The sequence below is a fragment of the Asterias amurensis genome, chromosome 8, assembly GCF_032118995.1.
Source record: "Asterias amurensis chromosome 8, ASM3211899v1".
NCBI lineage: Eukaryota > Metazoa > Echinodermata > Asteroidea > Forcipulatida > Asteriidae > Asterias > Asterias amurensis.
This window is the reverse complement of record NC_092655.1, coordinates 3956861-3968821: the sequence shown is the minus strand read 5'-3', so window position 1 is coordinate 3968821 and position 11961 is coordinate 3956861. Positions and strand designations below refer to the sequence as shown.

Below are 11961 nucleotides of genomic sequence, written 5' to 3'. Positions count from 1 at the left end.
TTTATTAAGAAAGAATAATAATTCACTCATATTTTTGCACACGGTACTTTCCCAAAAAATTAATTAGATGTAAAGAGATACAATGCAAACTTTGCCTCATCATCCCGTATGCAATAATCGTATCAGACAAGTACACACATCGTCTGTGCGCTCTGTGTGTACTCGATGCATTTGGTGACGTCACGGCAGTACACAAGATGGCAGCGGCGACTCCTTGTGGAACGAATCGTTGCAGCAATGAACGAAAACAGCTGAGGAAAGAGTTGGAAAGAGGCCGAAAAAACCTCATTGCGTACATTGGTAAGATCCTTAGGTGTCCGGGTACGTGTTGGTCGTGTTATTGAGTTAGAATGTGGACGGGAAAATTAATTGGTACTCGATTTAGTTTTTTGTTTTTGTGTGAAATTAATGAAACGCCGGGTGTGCAGTGTGAATGTGATTGTTGTACACAATCATATTATTGCAATTAGTATGAAATGAATGTATACTGTACAGCCAGACAGCCGGCCAGTCATATAGTTCACGTAGAAACTGTGTTGTAGAGATCTGATGTTTTTGTTCATTGTAATGTACAGACAGTATTTGTACCAGGAATCGTTGTTTTGTTTGAAAAAGTATTAATTTGCATCAGTTCTCTTGCTTCTCTGGACTAGACTCTCATCAGCTCTGCAGTTTCCCTATATATTAATTACATAAATTAAAATAAAACAACACAAACACAAATTATGAATGTGTGACTGGCTGTGAGAATTTCATCACAAAAATGAAATACTCATTCAATTGTTCTTGAGTTTTAATTTGTTAAGGCTAATTGTTATTTAGATGGACTGGCTACATCATTGTAGGGTCCTAGGGATTGTAGTGAGAGTGTTGTGTCACTGTGTGTGGTGTGGTCACATTAAATTATTTATAGTTACCTGTTCATGTTTGTTGTGTTGTCATTTAGCCTTCGAGAAAGACTCTGCTAGGGTCGAAACGTCAGGCCATTAACTATTTTGTGCACATTAAATTATATAAACATTTCCATGTCACATTTTTAGCCTTTAATTTTAAAAAGGAAACAACGATAACAATGTTGATTTTTGGTCAGTTTCCTTCCTCCATGGACAGACTAAGCATGTTGAACGTATGTTCATAACCAATTTATTAAGTTGCTCCACTTTGACCCTTGAACAACTCGGCAGTCATTGGTGGCTCCTCAGTCTTCAGGCTTGTTTGTTTCGGCAAACTCCAACAAGGGGAAACAAACGTTGATCTCATTGCTCAATATAAACATTGATTTAACGTACTATGATGATGAGTTTGTTTCTGTACGGGATAGCCACACCAGGCGTTTGTACAGTAGCTGACAGATAAAGATACAGATACAGATAGTTTCCACAAGGCTTTAGGCCCTTAAAATGTTCAAAAGATTCACTGGACCAGAATTTCTCGCACAAGACTGGAATAAAAATGTTGGAAAGATATTGACACAGTTAACAATACAATAAACTAGTTTCTCGTATTGTCTTTAGAATTGAATTTTTGTTATCAGATTCAAAGTCAGCATTTGAACATTCTTTTTTGCAGTTAAAGATAACACACAGTTGAAAAACACAAGACCACCAAACTTGTCCGGTTGTGAGTTTGCTGGCCTGATGCTGAGATCACTGGCCTAGGGCCTTGTGGTCCAGTGTATATTTCCAGCTCTGAAGTGTTTCATGTAGTGGTAGGTGATCAAAAAAGATGATCTCTGATCCCTCGGGGTCGTGAGAGATTTTCTCCATACATAAGGGTTCACACAGTTTTATTTGTTACAGAGAAATTGTACATAGTACATTGTCAGTGCATTTATACACTGGTCTTTAAAAACAAGAACTCTATGCGTGCATTAATAATTAGTGTTCAGTTTTGAAACGAATCAAACTTACAAAATTTTAATGTACATATATAAATTTACATGTAAATATATGGAATTGTGAAAAACTGTATAAATAAATTCTGCTCACTATACTTATTGTACTTTGATGTAAAATGTGAGTAAAATTAATTTACATGCGATTCTTAACAAACTAATCTATTAAAAAAGTACTTTAAATTAAATAACAGTAAACAAAAATCAGAGGTTCATAACATGGATAAGTTTGTAATGTATTTAATGTCCAAGTTAAAGTCTTGCCTGTCAGATTTCTCTCCCTATATTGCTTTTTACATTATCCAATACAAATCAGGCAGGATTACTGCTACATGCATGAAATCCATGCCCTAGGCTAGCACTAGGTTTCATACAGCCTGTATGATACTGTACACAAGATAAATACCTTGCCAGGCATACGATACTTACCACATCAAGACTAGCAACATGGGATCCCTGGGGAGTACAAATGTCCATGTTGGAATTAGGGATGATCTTTTAAGCCTCTCTCGCTTTTGATGACAATTTTAATGAAATGACGCTTTGCATAAATTCCTCAATTTGATAAATTTGATTAAAAGTTGTAACAAAAAAACGTGCATATGAATATGATTTGAGGAGTCTTTTTTCTCATTTTCATTCGTTCTAGATTAAGTTATTTCTGTGATGATTGACAATTAACATCTTGCAATGTCTACTAGAAAAAATAGAAGATCGTGAAATCTTTTTTTTTTAATAATGCGCCTTTATTTTGAGGAGTCTTTTTCTAATTTTTGTTCACTCCCAACTCAATTATTTTGTGTGTGATGATTGACAGTTGAGTTCCTAAACATCTTGCAATGTCTTGTAAAAGAAAACAGAAGATCTTGTACAAAAATAAAATAAACATTTTATGTTTGTCGCTGAATGAATACTAGTGTTTTATGAATTTGTCAAATGAACGTGCAAAGAATTTTACTGTGAACTGGGCAAGGCCATCTTCATTTTGTTGGGTTCTTTTTTGATTGACATATCAATGGGAATATTTTAAAGAGTCACCAAGGTCAAGATCAGCTACAAGAGCGGCTGTTATGTCTTCGTGTCATTCTAGGCCTGAGAGAGCTTGTCTCCACTGTCAGCATTATTCACAAAAATCCTCCCAAAAAACGTTTGAGATTGTGCATAGGCTAGCTTTTAGTGTCTATCAAATCCACTCAAGAAATAAGCGAGTAGGTTGTGATCCAACTAAATGTTGGAACAGAACAGGAGACCTTCGTGGCTATAGAGGGCGTCCCACCCAACTTTTTCTGTTTTTGTTGCTGAGAACAATGGAAAAGAAGTTAGTGAGTGAGTGTACCAAAGTAAATTTGTTAAAGCTGTAATGTGTAAAGTTGTGTTTCAACACAGCTGAGTGTGAAAGTTTCTGTTTTCTGCCTTTCATTAGTCATCTGAAAGAAAGGTTAAATTCTGCATTATGGGAATTGGGAACATCTCTATGAGGTACGCCTAATTCTCGCAACAGAAATTTAATATAATGCCACATTTTCTTTGGTCAGGAGACATTTTATTCAATTGCTTAAAGGCAGTGGACACTATTGGTAATTACTCAAAATAATTATTAGTATAAAACCTTTGGTGGTGACGAGAAATGGGGAGAGGTCGATGGTATAAAACATTGTGAAGAAACGGCTCCCTCTGAAGTTATTTTCCACGAGTTTGATTTCGAGACCTCAGATTTAGAACTTTAAGTCTCGAAATCAACCATCTAAACGCACACAACTTCGTGTGACAAGGGTGTTTTTTTCTTTCATAATTATTATCTTGCAACTTCGATGACCGATTGAGCTAAAATTTTCACAGGTTAGTTATTTTATGCATATGTTGAGATACACGAACTGTGAAGGCTAGTCTTTGACAATTACCAATAGTGTCCACTGCCTTTAATGGTCTTTTGTAAATGGAAAAAAAAAAATGTGTGTGCTTGGAAGAGGAGCGTAGAGCCTTACATATTGTACGCCCTATTTCTGGGCTCTCAGCAATCTTTTCTCAAGTAATGATAATACGTATTGATGATCATTGTCTTTCACATATCTTTGAAGTTTCATCATTATCAGACAAAGATAATGGCCTTTGTGTACAACACAATGATAACAACCCTCATACAATTTTGATTATAATATCTAGTCATCAGTGGAATAGTTTGAAGTCATCAGTTTTCATCAATCGAAATTACCCGCATCATTGTCAAATAGTACACACCTGTGAAATATTCAGCGGACCAGATAACCAAAAATTGTTCATTAAAAAGTGAACTTGCTTGATTACTTCTTTGCAATTGCAGAGTTTTATGTGCACCTACATGTACAAAGCAATTGGCATTCAAACTAGGTCAGTTTTCATAATGACGACATCAACAGAAATGTGGTGCTAATTTGTTACCCAGTCAGGTATACTAAGTTTTATAATAATTGATGTGGAATGTATCCCCTTCACAACATCCCCTGAAAAAATACAAATAATCATGTATAAGCAGGACAAGAACAGTTTTGTACACAATGCGTTACGATAAATGTGTAACAGCAAATCAAACCAAAAATATTTTTAAAATATTATCTTGTGGGATTGTTGGTCACCAAGCAATCATTAATCAAAAGATTTATTGCCCTGCGTTACAACCCATGTTTTGTGAGACTTTTTACAGCCCTTTTTCATTCCACCCTTTTTTACTTACATACATGTACCTGTACAGTGAATTGCAGGCTAGGCCACATATTGCATTTAAAAAAAATATATACAGCAGTTCTTGGCAGTTCATTGTAGTGGATGCCGGAATACAATCTTGTACAGTTTGTTTGTGCTCTCCTCACAATACATTTACAAATATTTACCTGGATGTAAAAAATATAAACCAAATAATGAGTGATGGAGAAAATACATATATTTCCATTCCTTTCAACTCTGCTTCGCCTTCTTGAAGTTCACATTTCATACAGGATTTACTTCAACTCCAGAAAATATTCTCACCATTGCACTCATAAACATTCATTATCATTCCAAAAATCTGTTCACCTTGTATGATAGATCATGTAGGCTTCTATACACAATGTACATGTAGGCTACATAGATTGTATAATTTACAGCATTGCCTGTGGGTACAGACTGTCCATTTTTGAGTACGTTTGAAATGTTAATTAAAAGCAACCATTCAATTACATGTATGCTGCCAGTTTAAAGAGATGTTTGTAGGCATTCAACCCTGCTTTGTTGTATGCATTTTGGGGGTACCATTGAGAGTATTGTACAGAAGACACTGGACACTATTGGTAGTTACTAAAAATAATTGTTAGCATAAAAACTTACTTGGTATCAAGGGTGTTTTTTTCTCCCATTGTTCGTTTGCAACTTCCATAACCAATGGAGGCAAAATTTTCCCAGATTGGTTATTTTGTGCAATATGTTTGGATACACCAAGTTAGAACACTGGTCTTTGATATTAACATGCACCAATGGTGTCCAGTCCAGTGCCTTAAAAATATGTTCAATGTTCGGTAACGGTTGGATTTTGCTTCTAGACAATAATAATCCAATGCGACCTTTTAAAAGGAAGGTCGTTCTCATGGGTGTCTGCTTCATTCGGACTCTCTCCTGCATGGAGCATAATTATGGTTAATTGCTTCATCTTCAGTTCATATCCCAACCAATACTTTGCTTTCCTCCTTGCATATGTTGGACATTTGTAAGATGCAAGACTTAGGATGTTGCAGGAGGGGGGGGGGCTCATCTGAAGCGATCAATTTATTGGTGACAGGTGCGAATAATGTGATGGAGATGTACTTAAATATGACCTGAAGGCCGATGAAATTATAATTAATATTTCTGTGAGGTGGGAATTTCTATAGGAGGCCTAAAAGCTGTTGCCGTATTCAGACCCAGGATTTCTATAATGCATTGGGGAGTTAGGACATCCATTAGACTCCAATCTGTTGAAGTATTGCACGCTTTGTACATTTGTACTTGGGAGGAAAGATTGCAATATCAGCTATCATCTATAGGCTTACTAAACTGTCTGAATAAGTTAAATACAGTCCTAGTCTACTGTACATTGTATTACCTGCTGTCACCTCGCTGAAGTTTAGTAAACAGGCAGATTGACTTGCATTTGTGTGAAAACACTGTGACAGTTTGTTCATGTTTTCTCAGCAAGTAATAATCAGAAACTTGCGCAACTTTCCTGCTTAAGGAAAGCACGTTTCAAACCGAGACAGAAAGCCTGGCTCTGCTGATCAGAAACACCAGAGCTCGAGTCTGGTGATCTTGACCGTTCGGCCACGACATGCCAAGATGGTGACGATTACTCATCGAACATTGTAATGGAAACAAACACTACAGGCTCAAAGCTTACCCATATGAAACGTATGAAAAGTATCCAACGTTAAAGCAATAATAGTAATGGCACAAACCTACCTGAAGTTTAGCGTACCACGTACCTAGAGAAAAGATTGGAATGAATCAAAAAATTCTATCAAAGCTTAGCTTTTGTTGGGAAAAATAATTTCTTCATGTATGTATCTCATCAGTTGAAGATTTCCCTTGTGTGGCATAGCAAAATGCTGTCACATCATGTTTCAGAATACACACAAGAAATCTCATTTGCTAATCAATATTGACAATCAGTGTTATATTGCTTGCAAAATTGTAGTCTGGTAGTGTAAAATTGCTTGATGAAATCGTTCTCTGATTCTTGCTTAAATGAGCTTAAAATTAAAGAATGATTTGGGGGGCCTATGTACAGGCCTGTATACTTCGTGTTTGAAAGAGCAAGGGCACCAGAATTCTCATTGGTAAAGGGCACCCTTATGAGGAATTTGTAAATTTCTACTGGAGCATTTCAAGGGCACCAACAAAGCAACAAAATTGACAAATCTGGTTGGTAAATGGTAATGACAGGAATAACAAAACTGTCAACCTTTTTCAGAGGAATCAGACTTGAAAATCAAACCGACATACTAGGCTTCGTTTAGTCCCACGCACAATTGTAAGCACACTCCAAAAAACCCAAGGGTCAAGACGTTTAATTAATGGTTCCTTTTACGAAAACCTGGGGGTAATTTGCGGCTAAAAAAAATCATCTAACAAGAGTTACTTGTGATCAACCTGCTCAAAATACTTCCAGTATCAGCTGACTGATGTTTTTGACATGCTGCTTGTTTTAGCTCTTTAAAGGTTGTGTATGCCACAATTTATTGTATTTTTTGGAGGGACAAAATCATGTAGGCGTGTGCTCAATTTCACAAAAAATAGAATAATAAAACACAAAGTAAGACGAAGAGTGGCATCTGATGAAGCAGTTGTTGCAATGAATTGAAAGCTAATTAAGCAGTTTTACGTGTAGCCTAATAATATTCAAGAACTACCTCTAGTGTATGCAGGCTTGTAGGCCCTATGCGGCATTTTTGAAAGTGGAAGGACACCAAAACATTTTCTCCTTGATAAAAAGGCATCCTACACATGTACATGTATGAGGGAGTTGTAAATTTCTACTGGAGCATTTCAAGGGCACCAAGGCAATGGACCAGGGGGGCTTGGAGGCAATCACCTTCCTTGCCTTCATGAAGTATCAAGCTTGGTGTTTGTGTAATGTATGTTATAAATGTTTCTGAAAAGTAATTTGGAAATGTTAATTTGGTTTCCCTTCTCCCTCCCACAAAAAGTTCCACCGAGAGAGTTATTTTGCCAATTCTGTTGTTGTTTTGTACTCAAAGTAACCGCAAGCTACTTTAAATCCCTGTAGGTGAGTGGTTACTTCTCAAGTTGTTCCAACTGGATATCCCTTGCACGTCAAGTCAATAAAGTTAGATTCCCCTAAGGAAGGAAGTTCATTGCCCAAACTCCCAAAATAGAATCTCCCAATTGACTTCTGATGTACGTGTACGGTAGGGTGGTAGTAGGCCTACATGTTTATACATTTATGTGGACATTCGGATAGCTGATACAACTAGAATTTAAACAAACATTTTAAAGGAAAATACTGTCAATTTCTAAGAAAGTAAAAAAAAAAAGTTATTGCTTTGCCTTTCTCCTGAAGACGATCAGAGCATACGTACATGTACTTGATCAAAGCGTTTGGAGGGGTTAGAGGGCGGGGCACATAACACATCAGGCCTGAAAGTTCATTTTTGAAAGGGCAAGGCCTTTTTTCTTTTTTTTTGCAAAGGGTACGTCCATTGGAACATCTTAAAGCCTATGAAAAACTTTTAAAGGGGTAGCATAAGCAAGGTCAAGCCCAGGGCAATGGGGCCATGACCTCTATGGTATCTTTGTAATTTCAAGCCTATGTGAGTCTTGGCAATGCTGTGGTGTATATTGATGAAGAGGCCTATGTATTTTAAGAGACTCATTTACAAATTGGATTCTTTGAGAAACTAATAAATATGTATAAATCAATCAATGTTTGCATTTATAATCTCCGCAATTATTAATTTATTAATTTATTTTGTTTGTTTAACCATGGCAGCCCCATCAGTATTCAATGAACTTAAAATACACACTATGGGTGAAATACAGAAGCTGCTAAACATTAAGTGAATGCGTAGAAATTCTAATTTCTAATACAAAATAGGCCCTAAAAATACAATTAATGCAAAAACAACACATCCAACCACAAAAGAACACAGCCAAGCACAAAAACAGCACACCCCACCACAAAAACAGGGCATTCGGAAAGAGGAACATAAAAGTTATGGGCATTTTTCTTTAAAAAGTACGTGTAAGAAGCTCATAACATGAGATTCAGCAGCCATTGATTTTTAACAGGAAGAAGAAATGGAATTGAATGGGGAAGTTACTCTTCAAAAAAAACTGTAACAAAGCATCGGGACTTTACCTAATTTAGTTTCCAAACTAATGAAACTGTTTTATAAATGAGCTCTGCTGAACAATGTACCATTCATGTATGGTCAGGGTGGGAACTGATATTAAATTTCATGAGGGACAAATAAAGATGTTGGGTTTTACCCTTTCACTGATGTGTGCAAAGCACTGGCCATACTCAGTACTTTCCCCAAGTCCTGTTTTATGTTTCCTGAGCTAATGATTTTTTGTCGGTGCATTGTTCATGTACAGGGTCTTGTGTCACATAAAATGCAGTACAATACACATTTTTTTGCCTGTGCATAAATTAAAGTACTCTACTGCAGGATGTCATTATCACTCTCCCAAATTAATGGAAGTTGTTCAGTCTTGTAGAAACGGCGCTGCAAAACAAATTTAGAGCCATTCATTATAATCAATATGAACATATTGAAAAGCGTTAAACCAGACTGTCAATGTGTTTCTTGTTCTTTAGCTGCATGCACTGTTCATTAGCGGTAGAAATTCTTCTGCAGGGTTTCAAAATGCAAGAGAGGTTAGCAGTATTTTAGTCAATACCTCTATCATGTAATTAACCAGCTTGGACTGACAGTCAAGTTCATGAATGTTTGTCCATACATGTATGGCGTAAATTTAAATGGTTTAAGGCCACAGCTACCAACTCTCCTTGATTCTTTAAGAAAGGTCCCTGCAAATGTTTTTATGTTCTCATGAACAAATTTGAAAAACGCTCAGGATCATGGAAAATTGGAAATATTTTCTAAAATTGTTGAATAATTGTAATAAAAATGTATCTCCCTGATCAGTGTACAAATTTCCCCTGTTTGCAAGATGCAAATGTTGGCAGCACTAGTGGACTGTCTGTGATGTTTCTTTTATTGGGTTTTTGATTGATGTAGAAGTTCACATACAGGCAAGGCCTGATACTTCACAGAGGCAAAGAAGGTGATTGTCTCCATGCTCCCCTGGTCATTGCCTTGGTGCCCTTGAAATGCTCTTGGGAGACGGTACAAATATATTGCATTTTCCTCTTACACTGTAGGGTGCCCTTTACCAAGGAGACAATGCCTTGGTGCGCTTGCCCTTTAGCATACATCATGAACTTGACGTATATTTTTAAACATTTAAAAATGCTTTACTCTTCCAAAAACCTAGTACCAATAAAACGTGTATTAAAATAACAGATGCGATGAATTCACATCATGTACATGTACGGTGAACATAAACCAAAAACATCCTTGAATTAGCATTATTGATGAGGCAGGGGCACTCATCTACTGGGGGTCTGCCATGATGCCAAGGTTAAAGTCAACGGAGCACATGATTACCTCCATAGGCTTGTGATCAGCCTTGTCTTGTATTGTATAATTACACCAAGTGATATGTGTGGCTTGCTCCACCATCATGGATGTTGCTCGCAGGGCTCATAAGTAATTGGTGTACATGTACGTGTAGATTGGTCAATTTGAGCAGTAGTCTAACGCACAATGGACATATACTTGTATGGTGTATGTGTAATTTGAAAGTAAACACATTATATTAGGATGTGCTGCGTTTTCTAGTACATAAAATTATGCTGTACTGTGTATGCAGTTTATAAACTAAGTTTAATACCATAACCAATAACGAGACTTCAACGGAAGAGAGGTTTACTCGTGGTGCATCACACTGTTTGTACTTTTATTGCTACTTTATTGTCTCAATGTACTGTACAATGTACTTCAGTAATGACCCCGAAAAGAAATTGTGCAATTTTTATCCGAAAGCCAATTTGTTATTTAGATTGTAGTTGTAGCAAGCATCCTCAGTTTGTTTTCGTCTCAAGTGCCCTCGTTGATTATAAATTAATACCAGTTCAGTATGTCACTTAGTTTGGAGCTCGCGTACGGGTGACTTTGAGAATTGGAGTGGTGTCGATTTGAATACTGCCCTCAGTACGGCCTGAAATGTAGTGGTACATGTACTGTTTGTTCCAGCTGTCACCACCCTAAACGTGGATGGATTTAACATTCTTTATGGAAATACTGGACACTTTTTGCTGTTTTCTCAATAAGTAGGCATTAACAAAAAGTAATGAGCAAGAAAAATGGTTCTTGTGATCCTTCACACTTTAAAAAGGATATTGCATTTTCACTGGTAACCACTGATTTTATTTTTTCGCTAAACAGCATATTTAATGATGATATTTTAGATGTGTGCTTAGCTCTTTCTTTTTAACTACATGTATACTGTAAATTGTGGAGGGTGGAGGCGGGAAATAGAGTCAGAGGAGAGAAGATCTTTCATAACTGAAAATCGATCATCAATAAAACGATGCATACATGTGTATCTCAGGTTGTTTTGTTCATGTGCCGAGGGAGTATAGCGGATGTAGAGATGAATTTAGGAGTTTCATGTTTGTCTGATGAGTTAGTCTCAGCGTAGAATTGTTAGTCGATTCCCAAATGTCGTTCTCACATCCTGTTTCTTCATTATTCCTCCTCCGTCATGTTTTAAACTTCTTCTTTTTGTGGATTTTTTTTACTTCAAATCCCAAAGCATGATCAATCACAGAAAGGCAGATTGAGCCTGGAGGAATGTTGGCATGGGTACAATCGGTGTTTGTAGCCGTCCAGCTATTTCTCGCAACTCTTGGCCACTGCAGTCTAATAACAATTGTCATAGACGACTCTTGCTCTTGCTCACTTCAGGGGAAAGAAACATAATTATGTTTGTCACTGGCCCCCCAGTTTACCCATATGGGGGTCTCAACTCTAAATCCCTTTGTCTTGTTGACCTATTGGAAATGCTGTACACGTATTGCACTGTATCATCCTTGTCAGTACTTATGTCTATGTACATTATTTGGCCTGAGGGCTATTCAGTCATTATATTCTTTCGTTTTGTCTCACACAAAGCATTTATTTATTTATTTGATTACAAATGCATGGAAATTAAATTTGCAGGGGGGCCTTGTTATTAACTGAATGCGTATTAAAATTAAGTACAAGTAATGTATACGGTATGCAAATTCAGTGAGCGTGTGTTTCTGTGTTTCCCACAAACCGCAGACCCTAAGTACACTGTAGTTATTTTTATCATTTCTGGCTTTTGCTAAATATACTACGCCTGTACATGTAGTTTTAGAATAATGTATAGTACTCATTTGTGTTACCACAAAGAGAACAGAGTTATAGCTTCAGTCAGTTACTTACATTGAATCAGAGGTGAAAAAAACC

At 36.8% G+C, this 11961-nt stretch overlaps 1 protein-coding gene across 1 annotated transcript in view; it reads left to right on the top strand.

Moving 5' to 3' along the window:
- The first annotated feature begins 194 nt into the window (after positions 1–194).
- The window catches only part of LOC139940514 (ligand-dependent nuclear receptor corepressor-like protein), a 28012-nt gene continuing 16245 nt past the window's right edge, over positions 195–11961 (top strand). The window contains exon 1 of the mRNA XM_071936808.1: positions 195–300. Coding sequence (XP_071792909.1) covers positions 198–300 — 103 coding nt within the window. The 5' untranslated portion in view covers positions 195–197. The remainder of the gene's footprint in view (positions 301–11961) is intronic.